An 18,568-nucleotide genomic window follows, 5' to 3' on the forward strand; every position below is an offset into this window, starting at 1 on the left:
TTTGTATTAAATACTGTGATGTCTAGCTTGTGTAACTAGTTAGGTAGGGGTTCTGATCTCACTGCAATCAGCAGGTGTGTGTGTGTGTGTGTGTGTGTGTGTGTGTGTGTGTGTGTGTGTGTGTGTGTGCATAGTCAGAAGAGTATGAGTCTTTATCCTACTGTCAACAATCCAGTCCTGTAGAGAACAAACATTTTTACAGTCATATATGCTTATGCAGTCATTTTATACAAGCCTCCCAAAATCCTCTCCCCAACGTACAATGATGGTATCATCATCTATGAAGTGTTATCTGACTCTGTGAAAGTCAGACTTGTGCTGTGGTGCTTCTGTTAAGTACTGTGTTCAATACATAGTTAGGTAGGGGTTCTAGTCTCACTATGGTCAACTGGTGTGTGTGTGTGTGTGTGTGTGTGTGTGTGTGTGTGTGTGTGTGTGTGTGTGTGTGTGTGTGTGTGTGTGTGTACATGTGAGCATGCATTCAGTTAGTTCACATTCTGGAGGCCATTTTGGAGCAACATGTGAGACACTCCTACTACCATCTTCTTCTCAACAAGCACTGCAGATGTCATCATCTCTAAAGTGTTGTCTGACATTGTACAAGCTAGATTTGTGCTGTGGCATGGGCATTAAGTAGTATGATCTGTAGATAGTAGAGTATGGGCTCTAATCTCACTATGGTCAACTCATGTATGTTCAGTTAGTTCAGATTCTGCAGACTAGTTTAAAGCATGTGAGACACTCCTTCTACCATCATCTTCTCACCAGAACTGCTCATGTCGTCATCTTAAACTTGTGTTGTTGTGCTTGTGTTAAGTACTGTATTCTCCAGCTTCTGTACCTTGTTAATTAGGGGGTCTAATCTAAATGCAGTCAACTTGAGTGTGTGTTCATGAAAATAATATTTTTGAGACAATTTTACACTATGATATGACTCCACATCTATGTTTGACACTACTCCCAACATCTTTTTCTTGCCATATAATGATGCTATCTTCTTCTATAACGTAAGCTGTGACACTGCTATAGTCAGACATATTTGGTGGCACTACTCTTACACAGTGTGAAATTCAGCGTCTGTATCTACACAGGTTTAATGTTTAAATCTGACCTTAGTCAGGTGTTTTGTGTGTGTGTGTGTGTGGGGGGGGGTTATTGGTACATTGCAGTCATTGTATGATCTTTTGAATCTATTTTCATTTAACTACCACTAAGGAGAACCTTTAACAAAGTCCCATGAATCCAACATCCCCTTTTTTCCCCTCTGTCCACATTTCAGCCTTCCTGCAGAAGACTGGGGGATGTCATTATCTCAAGGATGCATACAACACATTGTGAAGCAGAGTCATTCCATGAGCCTTTGCAAGCCATCCCCAGGCCACTGGATGTGTAATTGTCAGTTCTCTGATGGGGTGGTACACATGCCACATATGGAAAGAGGCAATATGTAAAACAATCAAACACATATGCATGTACACACATACCCTTACTATCTTCCCTTATACAGATGTATTGATTTTGGTTACATGGTATAATAATGTCTATGATTTTATGTGATGTTGGCAGTTAGCCTAGTAGTGTCCAATGACCCTGTGAACATTGCAGATATTAATGTTGCAGTCATCCACATGTGCTATGTTGAGGTGTGGATGTATGGTAGGCTAAAATAGGGTATTGCAATCTGTGATGTGATGTAATGTATTGATGGCCACTGCTGCCATTTGATTACATGTTCTGTACATAACAGCTGTAGTAATATGGCTCCTGAGGACTGTTGACATGGGAGGATGCTATGTATACTGTTAGCTTAGTAATGCATGTGTATGTATTTGTAGCAGAGTATATCAACATTCTACACAGTTCTCATTCAGCCATCACAGTGACACTTGCATTATGGCTCAGGTGTGCATGTGTATACCTGCCATCATTAAGTGCTTTGTGACATAAATCAATATAACATCATACTGATTACATTGGCACATAAGTCTTGTTTCATCCACATGTTGTAATGATGTTATATACACAATCACAAGTTGTGATGGAACTGCATCCTTTGTGAATTCATTGCATGTGCAATTGTGTTGCTATTCCCAAGGATTACTGAGGTAGTTCCCAGTACCATTTTGTACCAATCAGCATTTGTGTCAGTAACTGTTCTGCATGAGCCACATCTACCTAATTTGTAATGTGTTTATATATGGTATCAGAGCCCTCACACACAGCTTTCTAATGAAAAGCATATAGGCATGTGATGTGCAGTTGATGTAGTTATGTGACATAGGGTAGAGTTGTATGACTGTGTAAACAGTACCACTGTGAGTCATGTGATACAAACTCAAGGTTGTATTTGGAGGTGTTGTCACAAATCATTTTTAAATAAGTATGAAATGTTAAGGGGAATACACAACTAAGTGCAGAGCTGTTTATGGATGCCACCAGCAATACTCAATTCTAGAAAATAGACAATCTGCTAGCTGACAGCTAGCATCAAACTTCACCATCCTGTCACCACTGGCCATCAGTCAAAGTATACATGAAAACATTACTCAGCTTATTTTCAAATGAGAGTAGCTTATTTGTGCTCTGTGTAATGCTAATAACACATCATCAGTGGGCCCTGTCAACATCCCAGGTTGCCTTCCCAAGAACATAAACCCTGACCTACCAAACACAGTTGGATCCCTACTTAAACACAGCCTCCAGACAGCCTGTGTTCTTGCAGAAGGGTGTATAGCAACACTCATCTATCTGGACAAGGGGAGAATATCCCATGAGTCTTGAAATTATAGACCCATAAGTCTGACTCACCTCATCTGTGAGGCAGACCAAAGAATCGTCATGTTCCTTATCAAACAAGACACAAGTAATCTCCTGAATGTGTAGCCAATACATTTTTGATTTGTTACAGCTACATCATGTCTTTAAAATCTGATTGACTTCTTCAAGAAGTTCCAAGGGCATGGATGAGGAAAAGACTGTGCATCATGCCTACCTTGACCTGGCCAAGCCATTTGACACTAATATAAAATCAGGTATTACAAAGAAACTGTCTCAAGTGGGCATAAACACCTATGGCACTAAAGGGGTAGCTAAATGGATCACAGACAGGACACTTACTGTCAAAGTGTGTGAATTCACCTCTAGCAAGGAGTCAGTGACTAGGGCCTAGTTACTGAACCGGAAAGGGCCTAGTACAGACTAGAGTTGGTACTAGGTCCTTTCCTGTTCAGTATTTAATTCACAGAAGTCAAAACAAACTTAGACAGCCTTTGTCTGACCAACTTTGTGGATGACTGCAAATTGTGGATAGTCATTGAATCCAAGAATCCTATTGATGTACTGCGGAAAGTATTAACGCACAAAAAATTATTGTTGACATGGACCATGGAGACACACTAGATGAACCAAAAAGCATAGTTATTTCCCTTTTGAAAGCAAATACCAAACATAATTACAATATAGAAAATAAAACAGACGGTAACAACCGTCAGCTATGTTCAATAAGGCAGCGATAAGACACCGGCTCGGAATCGGAAATTTAAAGGCAGTATTAAGTAAGAGAGAGACTGTCTGGCAAATAAGAACAGATGCAACGAGGGAACCAGGTTTAAATGAGTATATATCTATAAAACCTTTTCTTGAATTACAGTAAGGGTAGATGTAATAAATGTTTCCTTGTTGTGTAATAATCATATACGATATGAAATAATTGTATGAAGTTTTATTTTTTACATCCCTTACCATTATATGGTAACATTCATTTTCCAGATATAAGACATGTTAATAAGTTTATGCATACAATTATAGATAACATAGTACCATTAGTAAAATATGTCACTCACGTGGTATCTTATAAGTAATGACAGGGTAGTACATATATGTGAAGTCACATTAGATGTTACAGTAAAGTTTTTTATTGTAGGAATAATATGAAGTTTATATTATAATGTATTAGTAAAGTATTTATGTATATATACACAATTTGCAAATAGATGATGTTAGGTTTATATATACATTTTTTATTGTTTAATTATTTAATTGTTAAATGTTAAATATTAGCACTTGCACTTTAAATTTGTGAAGCATACTTGGCGCCAAAAAGTTTTTAAATGAGCGTATTGATACAAAGTTATTTGTTCTGATGAAGTCTGCATGTTTAGCAGATGAAAGTGCTTAATGTGGAAATATTATAGTTTTTGGAAGTGTTTTATTAAAGATTTTATTCAGTCCGGGCCGGTGTCTTATTGCTGCCTTATTGAACATAGCTGACGGTTGTTACAATCTGTTTTATTTTCTTTTCTGGTGTTGTTCACTAATTACAATATAGACAGCACACCCCTATGAGTAGAGCCAGTGGTACGTGACCTGGGTACTCATGTAGGTAGTAAGCTGAACTTCCAACAGCATGTCCACAGTGCTGACAAATCCCTTGTATGAAGCACAATTCCTATGTATGGGCAGGCCATTCACATTAAAAGACATTATAGTTACATTGTTCTCAGCTTCATCACATCAAGAATTGAGTACAATGCACCCTTTTGCATATACCTTACCAGACATCTGCAACAGCTGGAGCAACCCTAGAGTTATTGTACAAAGAAGATACATGGTATTAACAACAAGTCCTGTATGGAGAGATTGAAAGCCCTATCACTGTATTATATCTCCTACAAACTAATCAGGACTGCGTCTGGTCTACAGGGTAGTCTCCAATATGGCTGTAATGAAAATGTTACACTTTGCTAATGCAAACTGCATGAGGGTCAGTTGTTCCAAGGATGTTAACTGAGCCTCTGACATAACAGATCATGTTGTACAGATAGATGCAAGTATCAGAAACTACTCCTTCTCTGGAACAAGCTTCCCAGTCAGCTAAGACAAAGGCTTTGCCTGACCCACTTCATGTGCAACCTAGATCAATGGATGGCTAATGATGATTGTACTCCTGTTGCTGTAGCCATGTCCCTCAAGGACAGAGGCAGTTGGTATTAGATAACACAGCACAGGCTCATACCTGTTTGAACATCATTCACATAGCTACTTAAAATTGTGAAACATGTTACACATGGTTAGGCTTTTATCACATCTTGGGACTTTAGCCTACTATTCTCTTATATGCACCTATAAACCTATGATGTACAGTTGTATCGTAGGTACAGATATAGTGTGACTGTACAGCATCATGAATGTACCAGTACATCACATGAGTATTACCAGTTAGTAGTTCACATGAACAGTTATACATGCATGTCATGATTTCATGATGGTATAAAAGCTTCCATGGCAATGTTAGGGTGGCAGTGATCATGTGACATGGGTCTTGGGTTTGACATGTGCTGATATAAAGTATGCTCCATGTAGCATTTGGTATGGGAAGAGTATCACAGTGACAGTGTCCTCACTCACTGACACTTCACTTTGCAGTGCTGTAGTTTCTGTGTACATAAGCATAAGGATGCATTGCCATCAGTCTCCCATGTGGCTGTACCACTCATTATAATGAATCACTTCTTAATTCACACATCAGTTACAAATGCTGCAGACATAACTACTGCTATTACATGTGGCAGATATTTGCAATACCCTGCTGTGCGTAGGGAACCTACTCTTAGTAGTGTGTTGTTTTAAAGTGTTGTTATCCATATGGCCAGTACCTATGTCTTCCAGGGATGATTTAAGCAACTGTATCAGTTTTGTCACAGTGAGCTTCCACACATTGTTTTGGCCATACATAACTATTCTTTGTGATGCAGAAGCATTAGGAGTTGACAGTGCAGATTTCCCTTTGAGGTGTTCTACAAGATGCATGTGTGAGACGCCTTCTGTGATGCACCCAGTAAATACACAGTTCATTGACAACATTGATGGCATGGGTTACATTCTTACAAGTGTGGATTGTGGCTTATGTGTAATGCAAACCTCTCAGCTAGCCAGGATTGCTTCTAATTTAAACTACAGTTATAACACTGTCCCTTGTAATGACTCCAAAAAGTGGAGTGGCCATTTTTGAGGAAGTTGTGCTTGATTCCCATTATAGATTACTGACAAATTATTACAGTTGTACAGATGTATTCCTGCAGTACATGTATAATAACTCACAATCACATATTTTATTTCAGTGTCACAGATTATTGGTGGTGGTATTCTGTTATTTTGTATATGATTGCGTCTGCTTCTGTTACAGTTCTTCATGAGTCTGTTGCTATGTGTTCCTGATTGGTTGAGAGCTATGCTGACATTTCAGTCATATTCATGTGAGTCATTTTTCACACCTTCACAATATCCACATACCCCTATTGCATATACTGTCCTTGCTAAATATCCTCTCCAGTGATCATGTCAGGATGTTTATATCACGACCAATCGTCTCCACTGATATGTGACCTTGTGTGGCAGTCACATAATGTTCTATAACTGTGTGATATGAATATACCCGCACAGGCGGTGTAAACAGCAGTACATACTATATTATGTATATATGTGATTACTTTTCATGCTACTGACTTGTCTTTGTGGTGTATGTACATTGACATGCCCTTAACTGGTGTACATTACCATGTTTCACTTGTCCTCTTCCTCTTTCATCATTACTACCATTCATGTCTGGGGCCCTTTTCAATGCGCACATTTTCCCAGACTAGTGTATTTACACTGCATTCTATGTCTCCGTGTTGGTTAGCTTAAAACCTTTATTTCAGTATGCCAAAACATGTTTTAGTATACATTGCACTGAGTACACTTTTCTGTAATGTGTTATTACTACATTCATTACATTCATTTTAGCCTCTGTGATCACTGTGGCTGTCCACACAATTCTGCAGGGCAAGTTTGCCTGTAAGTAAACCTGTCTGCTTGTGTTATATGCCTTCATGCTACTTACATGGTTTCCTGGCAAGCAACACTCTTGCTGACAACTAAACCTCACTTGCATCCATATAAGCTTGATGTGCGGCATGCATATGCGATTAGCACTGTTGCTCTGAGCACAAACATGTAAACTCCATGTAGGCTTCACGCTAAATTTACATGGAGTGTATTGAATCCCAGGGATTCTCTTTAGCATCAGTAAACACAGCATCATGAGGCTTGTCAAAAGTATTTAAATTATGATTATAAATAAATTGTTAAATCAGAAATATGGCATCATCTTAAAGACTTAGGAACGCTGGTAAATGACAAATTTAAAGTCTGACCATTGTGGTTCCAGCAAAGGAAAGCATATTATTTAGTCCATCTACTTCTAAAGGGAAAGTCATGTCACTTAAGCAAGATCCTTGCACCACTTAATACCTTATGGAACAGACACGTTACAGTGCTGCATTCAGTAGCCTTCAAACAAACCACCTGAAACATCTTAAAAAGACAGAAACCACAGGGCTGGAAATCTTAAAATATTTAGAAACACTTCAAGAGCTGTCATTATGGCCTGTTTTTATAGGTTGCATAGAGATTACCTCTGGCAGCCTATAAAAATGTCTGGTCCAGCTGTGCTTTAAAAATCTGTATCTGAACTCTGCTGCACCAGTATAGGACAGGACTGTTCCCTCACAGATGTGGGATTATATAAACACATTCTCATACAGTCAGACTGGGTCAACATTAACATCCATCAGACAAAATCTTGATACATATATAGGAAGTAAATAACAACAAAAAGTTAGCGTTATCAGGCTTCTTAATGTCAAGTACATTGTAAACTTGACAGTCAAACCTATGAAAGCACTACATTTATTTATTTATTCATTTGGTAATTATGTAAGTTAACTAGTCCAAAAATCCCATTCAAGGACTTAGGCCAGAGAATAAATATTACAAAAACTGTATGCGAAAATGTACAATAGATACGTCAAAACCATGGGTTCAATTACAAGAGCAAGTACAATTAAAAATTAATCACAGTCGGAAGTATAATGTTACAATATTAAATATGTTGTATAAATTGTAATCAATACAGTTGTAAATACATCTTTACTTTCTTGTTGTGTGTGTGTGTGTGTGTGTGTGTGTGTGTGTGTGTGTGTGTGTGTGTGTGTGTGTGTGTGTGTGTATCTAAACAGACAGTGATGTTTGCTTTGCCTTATGAGCATAATTCAAGTTTGGTGTTTAAACACTAGCAGAACTGGCAGAAAAAAAAATTGTGTCATCCGTAATGTTTTATCTGATGATCATACAGTTGTGCTTTAAATGAGGGCAGGAGATTGTATATTTAATTGGAGATGAAGTGTTGCACACTGCTGGTGCTAGTTTGAAAATACAGTAATTTCTTTGATAGAAAGAGTGTTATTCTCTGTGCATTATGCAAAGATGTGATGAAAACCCAGTTGTATAACAGATAGTGTGACGGAGAGAGCAGACCAATTCACACATCCCTAGTGAGATTGGCATTTACATTATACAATGGCTTTGGAGATTCAAGATACCACATGGCTACACAAACACAGTAACAGTATTGAAACAGACATCTATCTTCTGAGATCAGTCATGAAAAATAATACTATACTTACAAATGAACTTGAGATAGGAAATCCTGTGCTGAATATTCCCCAAGAGTGATATCATTAGTCATGAAAACACTTCCCATCATGTCCTGCTGCTTTAATGTTAACATTTGATTAAAGTTGAGCAAGCATGTTTTGAATTACCTAACATCTAAAGAGCCAAGCAGCATAACAGCTTCCATGGTGTTTAATATAAATAGTTTTGAATGCTTTTAAGAAAATGTTTAATCTATTTTTGTGTTCTTTTTTAGGATGTATGTATTCCGGATCTTATAAAGTTACTAGACATTCTAGGAGACAATGGGGTAAGTTATGCTTTACACTGTGCCACTGTAAAATATGCAGTCCATGTAATGATGTGGTATGAACACTGGAGGAAGTCAGTAAATAGATGTCTGGTTATTGGCTGTTCGGACAACAATCTTTGTGTTATACTTCTATGTGTTGGTACCATTTCCAAATGCCTATGCACATGCAGCAGCTAGTTGAAATGAATTCTGTAAAACAACTGCTTTTGCCATGGAGAATATGTGGAATGGTGGAACATTTCTAAGTTAAAAGAAATGAGGTTATGCTGATTAAGGATGATACAAAGTGAAAAAGTACAAGGGAAATATGATTAATTCCATTCCTGGTAGCAGGTACTGAAAGAGCTATCTCATGCTTAGATGTTCAGTGTTGTATTATAGAAACAATCCATATTCTGTACAAGTGTTTATAGTGAGAGAGAAAGTCTAAATCACAGTTAATATAATTTAATAACAGCAAATCATGCAGGAAAGGTGTTGTCAACCAGCATGAATATAAATCAGCAGGATAAGGCACACTAAAAATAGACCCAGTGGACCAGTATCTTTTATCATCAAACACTACCATAAAAAAAAAAAAAAAAAAAAAGGCCTCTCTGTTTGCTTCATTCAGTTGGCTTTTGCAAACACAACCTTGAAATAGTATATAATTGTTTTGCTGAAAAATGTTATTACTCCAGAGGGTATGTAAAATATCATGCAGTTACTTACGATATAATATGCTGCACATAGTACTCCTTATTTCAGGATGTCATATGCTCACAACGTATACAGCAAATACCAAGTAGTATATATAGTAAGTGTTGTACATGTCCTTTTTTACCAAATGTTTCATATTCCTTAAATGCCTATAATTCAGATACTTATAGAAAGAAAATGGAAACAAATGCGAGTTTATTTATTTGTAGTAACACCTGCAAGGTGTCATTAAAGAATAGCTGTACATCATCATAATAATAATAAATAGTGATAATAGTAATAAGGATGATGATGATGCTGAGATGTTATTTGCTGTACTTAGAGTTACTGTGTGTGTCAAGTAAAATAATAAGCTTAATGTTTGACATAAAGCACTACCTCATTGTTACAGCATCAACAATATCAACTGTATTTGCAATTTGGGTTATAAAATAATGCATGTCAGAAAATAAGTGAATTTACAATTTTCAGTAGCTTAAGGACTTTAAGGTTCTTTAAATATTCTTATGTATCGCTAAAACAAAGCCTTATGATATGAAAGGTAATTAATAAGTGAGCTTGCAATATTGAGTGGTTTAAGGACTTTAAGGCTCTTTAAATATTCTTGTTACGTAGTGCTTAAACAAAGCCTTATGATATGAAAGGTAATTATCAGCATAACCCACACAACTTGCCGTACAGGGGCACTCATGAAGATGCACAATATTCGAAGAGGAGGGTGAACTAACTAACTGACTAAACAATCAACAAGCAGGCAGGCAGGCTAATAGAAAAGTCCTAATTCTGTTTCATTAATTTACTCTGTTTTGTACTTCTAAACACTGTTTTAAAATAGTATACAATGATTGTCATCTGTATTAAAGTGTTTTTTATTGTTGCTGGTTTCTTATGTGGTTTAGTGTTCTTCTGACCGTCTGCCATTTGTAATGTAACCTGTTTACATTGATAAAAATTGCACACCTGATCTTTCACTGTATTTCAGTTCTAAATGCAAATTATTTGATATATTTTAATAATTTTACTTATATTTTAGAAATATAGGAACAATTCTAGGCAAGTGATTTCAATGACCATAAGTTGCCTAGACATATGCACCTTTAATTAGACACACTTAAAAGTTTGTGTCCTCCTCTGCAAGCACTTAATAGTGCTCATACAATGACTGCTCATTGCTGTTCAAAAATGAGCAAGCTGATTGGACAGCCCAACCATAGTGCCTGTTGTAAATAGAGCATATACCAATAGAAAAATGTCTGGCTGCTGAAGTACCTTTGGGTGGCCAGACTTTCTATTGGCATATGCTGGGGGATAGCAAAATATGAGAAAAAGTAGGTATGTTGTACAAAAATAAACAGAAACATACATGATTCTCTCTGCTGTCCCTCATAAAATCCTGACTTTTTAGATATTAAAAAAATGGAGATTCTGTTTTCTTCATTGCATCTCGTGCACTGGACTGATGCACTGTGCAAGTGTGAAAATGTAAGTCCCATAGACTTGCAGTTCATCAGTAAACAAGAAAGAGCAAGGAAGAAGACTGAAATGCAATTATACAAAAACATTATTTAAGAAAAGTAAGCAATTTAAACTGAAATGCCATTATACAAAGACATTATTTAAGAAAGGTAAGCAATTTCTTTCTTAAATGATGTAATTCTATAAAAGCAATAATCCACTCCTGTTTGTTTGTATATCAGGATTTCCACAAACAGCAAACCAAGCAAATCCAATAATGGACACGCAAAGTCGGTGGAAAACCAGGTTTATTACTCTACAAAGCTTTCGGGAAAAGTCCCTTCTTCAATGTGTATGCATTAGTTAAAATCAAGTCACTTTATACAATTCAAAAATACAACAGCCCAATAGAAAAATACATTCAGCAATCAATTGTGGTACAGCTAAAATTTTAAAGCCATACAGCGCCGTTACATATAAAATCTTCAGCATATAAAACATACATACAAAACCCATAGAAATTATGCATATAGAAAACATTCATAAAAGAATGGTTATAAAATAGTCTGCTTCGTTTTCAGTATCGGCTTAATACTTACAGTTGAATTTAAGCCTGATCTAGAGTCAGCATTTAAACAAGTAATCCATTCATATTCACAAACCTCTACAGCATTATTAAGATCACCCCTTCCCTTCCTTTTCATTATTTTTTATTTGTTTATTTATTTATTTACATTTGTTTACTGGGAAATTCCAACTGGACACAGGTATTTTTTTTAGTGGAGGCCCTATGACAAAAGCTCCACAGAACAATAAATGAGCAGAAGAGTACATGAAGAACAATTGAATATACATACAATAGCAAATAATACATACTGCAGGAAACACTAGTTATACATACAGTATGAAACATAGTAATGAACAGATATACCAATATCTAGCGAGAGGCTAGGAATAAAGGTAGGATGTATATACAGATGATACTAAGCTGAAACGGATACTGATCTAAACTCATAAATCTAAATCTTATATACAAATATTGCACTAAACTCAAACAGATATAAAGCAGAAGCACCACATGAAGTTGGAACAAGCTAGAAGGGCTAATGGGATGGAAGGGGAAGATAGAGGACACTGAGTGAGTAGTGTATGTGGTAGTGAGAGGAAGCTAGTGTAGGTCAGTTTGGAGTTGAGATGAAGTGAGGTAGTTAAGCATGTTATAACAGGTCTGAGAGACTGAGTGAGGAGGGAAGGGGAGGGTAAAGGGTGAGCCAGAGCCTGCAGAGGAAGGACTGCAATGATCAGATGGTGTGAGGCATGGTAGCTAGGGGAGGGGTGAGGAAGGGGAGGTAAAAACGGGAGTTACTAGTCGGGATTGGTGCATGGGCATAACCAGAGACTTCTTAAGTGAGTTTTTAGTGCAGTCTTGAAGTGATTGCAAGAAGGTAGCGAGGTTATAGAGATGGGGAGATTGTTCCATACTCTGGATATGATGCAGGAGAATAGTGCTTCTCCTGCTGAGTTCTTGGGTTTGGTCATTAGAAGTAGATTTTTGCTGCTGGAGTGTAGTGGTCTAGTGGAGCAGTAGGGATGGATAAGGTTTTGAAGGGATCAGACTTTAAGAGGTTAGTTTACTAACTTGTGGGCAAGAGAGAGTTGATTCAGGTGTAGAAGTTGAGGGGGTTCAAGCCAGTCAAGTTCTCTAAGTGAGATGCAGTGGTGGCTGCGATAAGATGCACCAGTGGCAAACTTAGCAATTTTATTGTAGCAAGCATTGAGCTTGTTTAGGTCCATTTGTTTAAGGTAGGTAAGTATAGGAGAGGCCTAGAGTAAAGTGGAGATCAAGTTGGAATTGGCAGCAGAAATTCTGGCTGTCTTGGTGAGGAATTGTTTGTTTCTGTACAATGCACCTAATTTTTTGTGAACCTTTTTTATGGTAAGAGAAATGTGAATTGTTATCAATCTCAACACCAAGTAGTTTGGTGTGTTCTGTTGGGGAGATGATGGTATTGTCTTTGGCTAGAATATTAAAGTGGGGAATAACTGGGTTAGATTTAGTGGGTTGGAACATAAGGAGTTTAGTCTTGCTCGGGTTGAGTAATAACTGGGCATTAGATAGCCAGTTTTCTACAGATGAAAAGGCTTCCTGTGTGATCTCGTGAAGTTCAGGTATAGTTGGGGCTGAGTAGATGATGGTGGAGTCTTCTGCATACTGTGTAAGAGAAGCATGCTTGGTGGCTGTCAATAGATTATTGGTGAAGAGTGAGAATAGTAGGGGACCAAGGATGGAGCTTTGGGGAACACCGAGTGTTACAGGAAGTCGAGGAGATAGTTCATTATGCCAGACAACTGATTGCTGGCAGACAGTTAGATATCTGTGAAACCAATCAGTAGCTGAGTGGGAAAAGGATAGGTTAGTGAGAACAGAGATTAGTAGTTTGTGTGAAACCATGTCAAAAGCCTTGGATAGATCCATAAATAAAGCAGAGGAGAACAGGCCATTATTTTTATGATGAAGGATAGCATTAGTGAAAGAGAGCATGGGGTAGTAGTGCTGTGGTATGGCCTGATGCCATGCTGGGTGCTGGAGAGGAGGTTATTAGCTAAGAGGTAGTCCAAGACTATCTACATCAATAACCCTGAAAAGAAAAGTGTGTTCATCTCCTGCTTCACTAATATACTTGTAAAGAGCTTTTGTATCTACCTTTCTCCTTATTTCTGATTTATGCACAATAATCCGATATTTTAGCTTCCTGTTACTTTTCCCTACATAAAAGGCAGGACATTTCATGCATGAGGCCAGGCAGATTATATTCATGGTATTACAAGTAGCATACCCATTAAATCTGATCTCTTTTTCTGTTATCAGGAGTTTAAAAATATTGTTACTCTCTATGTCTTTGCAACATGTGCAATTTAAACAAGGGAAGGTGCCTTTTTTAACACTTCCATGTTTCTTAGATGGATTCTTTAAATCTTTATAACATAAATGTTTTACACTTGGACAACTGCGATATGCAAAGAGGAGTTTATCACCTACCAGCTTCTTAATATCAGGCATAGACATTAAAATGCCCCAGTTCCTTTCTATAATCTGTTGTACATCATTGGTTCTTCTATTGTATGCAGTAACATATCTCATGTGTTTATTTTCACTTTTCTTATCGGAAGGGCTACCCCTATCTTTACACCATGATGAAAAATAAGGCAAAGCTTTATTCCCGCTTGTACTTAAAACCTCACTTCTTGTTTGTTTTAACAAGGCTTCCCCATAGCCTTGTATAGTAAAGTCATCAGTCATATAATTTATTTGATTGCCACATTGTCAGTATTGAGACGACAGGCTCTCAACATCTGTCCTTTGACTATACGTCTAAACAACATGGGGTGCATGCATACTAGTATTATGGATGTATCTATTCGCCTATATATCTTTTTATATACCATTGTAGTAATACTGTCACCCATTTTCTCTAGTTTTATATCCAGATAGTTTATATGATCAATGGAATACTTCAGTGAAAATTTTAAGTAACTAGTAGTTTGATTCAAATACTCAATAAACTTCTCTAGCTCCACATTCGTGCCATCCCATAACAGGAGTACATCATCAACAAAATGCTGGAAGAACAGCACTTTCCCTTGAAACACGTCAGGACAGTGATATACATATTTATCTTCCCATTCAGCTACAGTAATATTTGCATATGTGTTCGCCACTGATGTCCTCATTGCTACACCCATCTTTATGTGGTACAGTTGTTCATAAAACATAAATACATTGTTATTCAGAACCAACTCAAGTAGCTCACATAAACGTTCTACTTTTCTACCATCAAAATTTGTATTTTTGCATAGAAAATTTCGTACTGCTTCTATACCAGTATCGTTGGGGAGCACAGTAAACAAAGACTTAATGTCCAAAGTAGCGAACAAAAATTCACAGCCTTTATGGTTTTCATACCACTCATATAAATGGGACAAAAAATCTTCTGTGTCTTTTATATAGCTCCTAATCAGGAGTAGATATATACTAAGAACAGATTGCAGATAGCATGAGATTTGAACCTATCAGTAGTCTGATTGGGGGATGGGTGAAACTCTTGTGTATTTTTGGCAGTCCATATATACATGGTATCCTTGGAGAGGGAACAGGAAAATAATTAAATAAATCATTACTTAAATCACCATTTAAATGCATTTCATAAACTGCCATATTCACATTACTAATAGCCTTAGATACAGCTGACTCATTAATTACAGTGAATGTGGATGCATTATCCAGAAATTTGTGCATACAATTACCATAAACCTCTTTATCTAAAATCACCACTGCTCCACCTTTATCAGCTTGTTTCATAATAATATCACTGTTCCTTTCCAACTTACATAAAGCTTCATTTTCTTGCACTGATAAATTCTGCATTCTACTTGCAAGATTTTTATCATAAAACTGTCGTATTTCTTTCTCATAAATATCATTAAAACAGTCAGTATAGGGCAATTTGAAGGAACAAACAAGCTAGATTTTTACAGACATTAGGTTCAGTAAGTAATGTGTCTTTAAAAATCATTTTCAAGCTTAAGTTCCATACAAACAATCTTAAATCTGTTAGGGCATCAACCATTGTATCTACATTAGATGGTATAAACTTCAAATCTTTACTTAATAGTGAGACATCAGAATCAGACAAAGCATAGCTCAAAAGATTAACTATTGGTTCATTAATCACCTTCTTTGCAAATTGGACTTGCTCCGAGTCTGTGGGCCCTTGCTCCCCCAACGAGATGCTGCATTGGTTTTCTGCTCCTGTCTGCCTCTTGTGTAGTCCTGTGAGGAGTCTCTTTTCCTTCTCTCTATTACCTCCGGCAGTTTCAGCTGCATAAGTATTGAGGGCTTCTGAAAATCCTCAACAAGTTGGACTCTACTATTTGCATCCAAAACTCAAGTGGATGCAGATATATTACTAGCTACATTGTCAGCTAAGGGGGAAGTAACATTAGCATTCTCTGACAAAATAGAATTAATAGTCTCAGTCACATCATTTGTGTCTTGATTTAGCACCACTGAGGCAGAGTCATTCACTGAAAAACTACCAAGTCTATCTATCAAGTGGTTTATAAGACCGTTTCAATGTTCCACCATCCCAGGCCATACCATTATTCGGTTTCTGCATTCCCCGTTGTTCTTTGGGCAGTGAGAAAATATTCCCATGGTTAAAATCTGAAATATCTCTATTTAATTTACATTTTTTAGAAGAGATTAGTCTTTCCTCAAATACTTTCAGTCTATCCCACACGTCACTATAACACTGAATATTGTTTGCAATACATGCTTTACTAGTGATACTCCTTTCCAGTGTCAATATTTCAGCCTGCAAATCTATTTCCTTTTTTTCAGAGAAGGAATTCATCAGAAGCATGTAGTCTGCACTCAACTTTAAGTTGAGCTCTTGCCATTTTTTTAAAAGTTCAGGATAAGCATTGCCATACAAGGGCATTTTCAATATTCTAAGCCCTCACGGAACAATGCTGAGATCTAGGTAAGCTAAAAAGCTCAGTCACTGCCACTGCAGCCTTTTGAAAGCCTGTACTTTATTTTCAAGCTTACCAATTTGTTCTTCCAAATTATGCATTTGTCGATCCACTACATTAGTTTGTACAGACCTACTAGATGTCTTAAATGAATAAAATAGTGGATTATCACGAACCATTAAGAACTGATGTAAAGAACATTCACTCTTCATCATATCCATATTGGGTTGTGTCATATTAAACACTCACCGACTAAGTTGAAAAATAAAGTACAGACTTTCAAAAGACTGCAGTGGCAGTGACTGAGCTTTTTAGCTTACCTAGATCCAGGCATTGTTCTGCGAGGGCTTAAAGTATTGAAAATGCCCTTGTATGGCAATGCCTATTCTGTTGACTGTTGATTTTAACTAATGCATACACACTGAAGAAGGGACTTTTCCCGAAAGCTTTGTAGAGTAATAAACCTGGTCTTTCACAGACTTTGCTTGTCCGTTATTGGATTTGCTTGGTTTGCTGTTTGTGGAATTTTTCTTGCAATCCACAGTTTACCATAGTGCTAGACTGCTTTCTGTTTTTTGTTTTTTATATATCAGGATTTACCCATGAATTACTTTGTTTAATAACTCAGACTTTGCCCTCATGAACAAACCAGGTTAATCACTCAGACTTTGCCCCCATGATCAAACTACACCAACTGTGGGTAAACCCTGATATACCCATGAACAGTCATGGATTATTGCATAATTGCTTCCCAAATCAAGCAGAGCTGTACATGATAACCCTGTTGAAAAATTGTGTCATCAAGACTAGCTTTAAAGGTAGTCAAAGTAGTAAAATCTACAGCATGAATTTTAGCTAGTAGATAGTAAGAATGCCACTCAGTCAAACCGTTCAGTAAATACTGCAAGAAAAACCCAAACAAGCTATAATTTTCTTTGTATAATACCTTAACCCAAGGGATTATTCTTTATAGCTAGTTTTCTGTTAATCCTGCTGTTATTATTGCCACCCTTAAGTAGATGTGACTGCAGGATGTAATAGTGAATATGGAATACACCTTTATAGTTTGAATGATAGTTGTGTTTTGCTGTTTTTACAGAATCTGAGAAATGAAGAACAAGTAGCCATTATTCAGGCTAGCACGGTGCTGTCTCTCGCTGAAAAGGTAATGCTAGCAATTTATATTTTACAGCATGTATAAAGGAAAAAAGATCCAGAGCTTGTTGCATGGGATCAACTTTAAAAAATTCCTTTTCAAAATTCAAAAGCAGTATTATAGAAACTGAACTGAAACTCCACAAAATACAGAGAAATCCACGACCATCTCTAGCTTCTTGTGTACTTTTGGGATTCCTTGAATTCATTATGGCATTGACTTTCATCTCCTGTTTTATATTGCATCTAGTGAAATTCATTGTTTCATTTGTCGATTGCTGGAAATAATTGCTAATCTCTTGCTAATGAATTGATGTCTCATTTAACTTTTGAGTAATGTGGTTTCCTCATGCTTCAAGTTTGTATCACAGTGTACAGTTGATTTTTTTGGAAAATGTATAAAAAGTCAAAGGGATAAAGTAGCAGTAAGGCTTACAACTACATTATGCGGATAATACATGCCAAATACATGTGAGAGCATCATCATCATCATCATCATCATCATCATCATCATCATAATAGCAACAACAACAATAATAACAACAAATGCATAAGTGCAGGAGATACTTCATTTCTAATTTTGTATACTGAAGCCTCCTTTTCCCAGCACTGTCATTTAGCATTTCATATATATATTTGAACTGATTATATTTTAAAAAGATTAAAACATATATAATGTACAAATTTACAAAGGCAAGAGGCAACATCTAGTGCCCGTGCTTGCTTTTTCTAGGAATGGCGCTTGATGCACAAGCCAATGCACTGAACTGAGCAGGTGTATAAACACTCTCCACAAAGTCATTCTATCATTACCTGAATAATCCAGTTTTGAGTTGCTAGCCAGCTTGAGCCTACTGGGTACATCATAGACACAAACCAGGAAAATTAGTTGTAGATGGGTAGCAATCTGCTTACACA

General features: G+C 36.9%; 1 protein-coding gene across 2 annotated transcripts in view; it reads left to right on the plus strand.

Moving 5' to 3' along the window:
• Positions 1–18,568, plus strand: part of JAKMIP2 (janus kinase and microtubule interacting protein 2) — a 1,408,623-nt gene that overhangs the window by 1,175,720 nt on the left and 214,335 nt on the right. For both annotated transcript variants that reach the window (XM_044069136.1, XM_044069137.1), the window contains exons 17-18: positions 8,750–8,803; positions 17,595–17,660. In XM_044069136.1, the coding sequence (XP_043925071.1) occupies positions 8,750–8,803; positions 17,595–17,660 (120 nt within the window). The remainder of the gene's footprint in view (positions 1–8,749; positions 8,804–17,594; positions 17,661–18,568) is intronic.

The sequence above is a fragment of the Protopterus annectens genome, chromosome 4.part0 (genome assembly GCF_019279795.1).
Source record: "Protopterus annectens isolate FY-2018-M chromosome 4.part0, PAN1.0, whole genome shotgun sequence".
NCBI classification, from domain to species: domain Eukaryota; kingdom Metazoa; phylum Chordata; order Ceratodontiformes; family Protopteridae; genus Protopterus; species Protopterus annectens.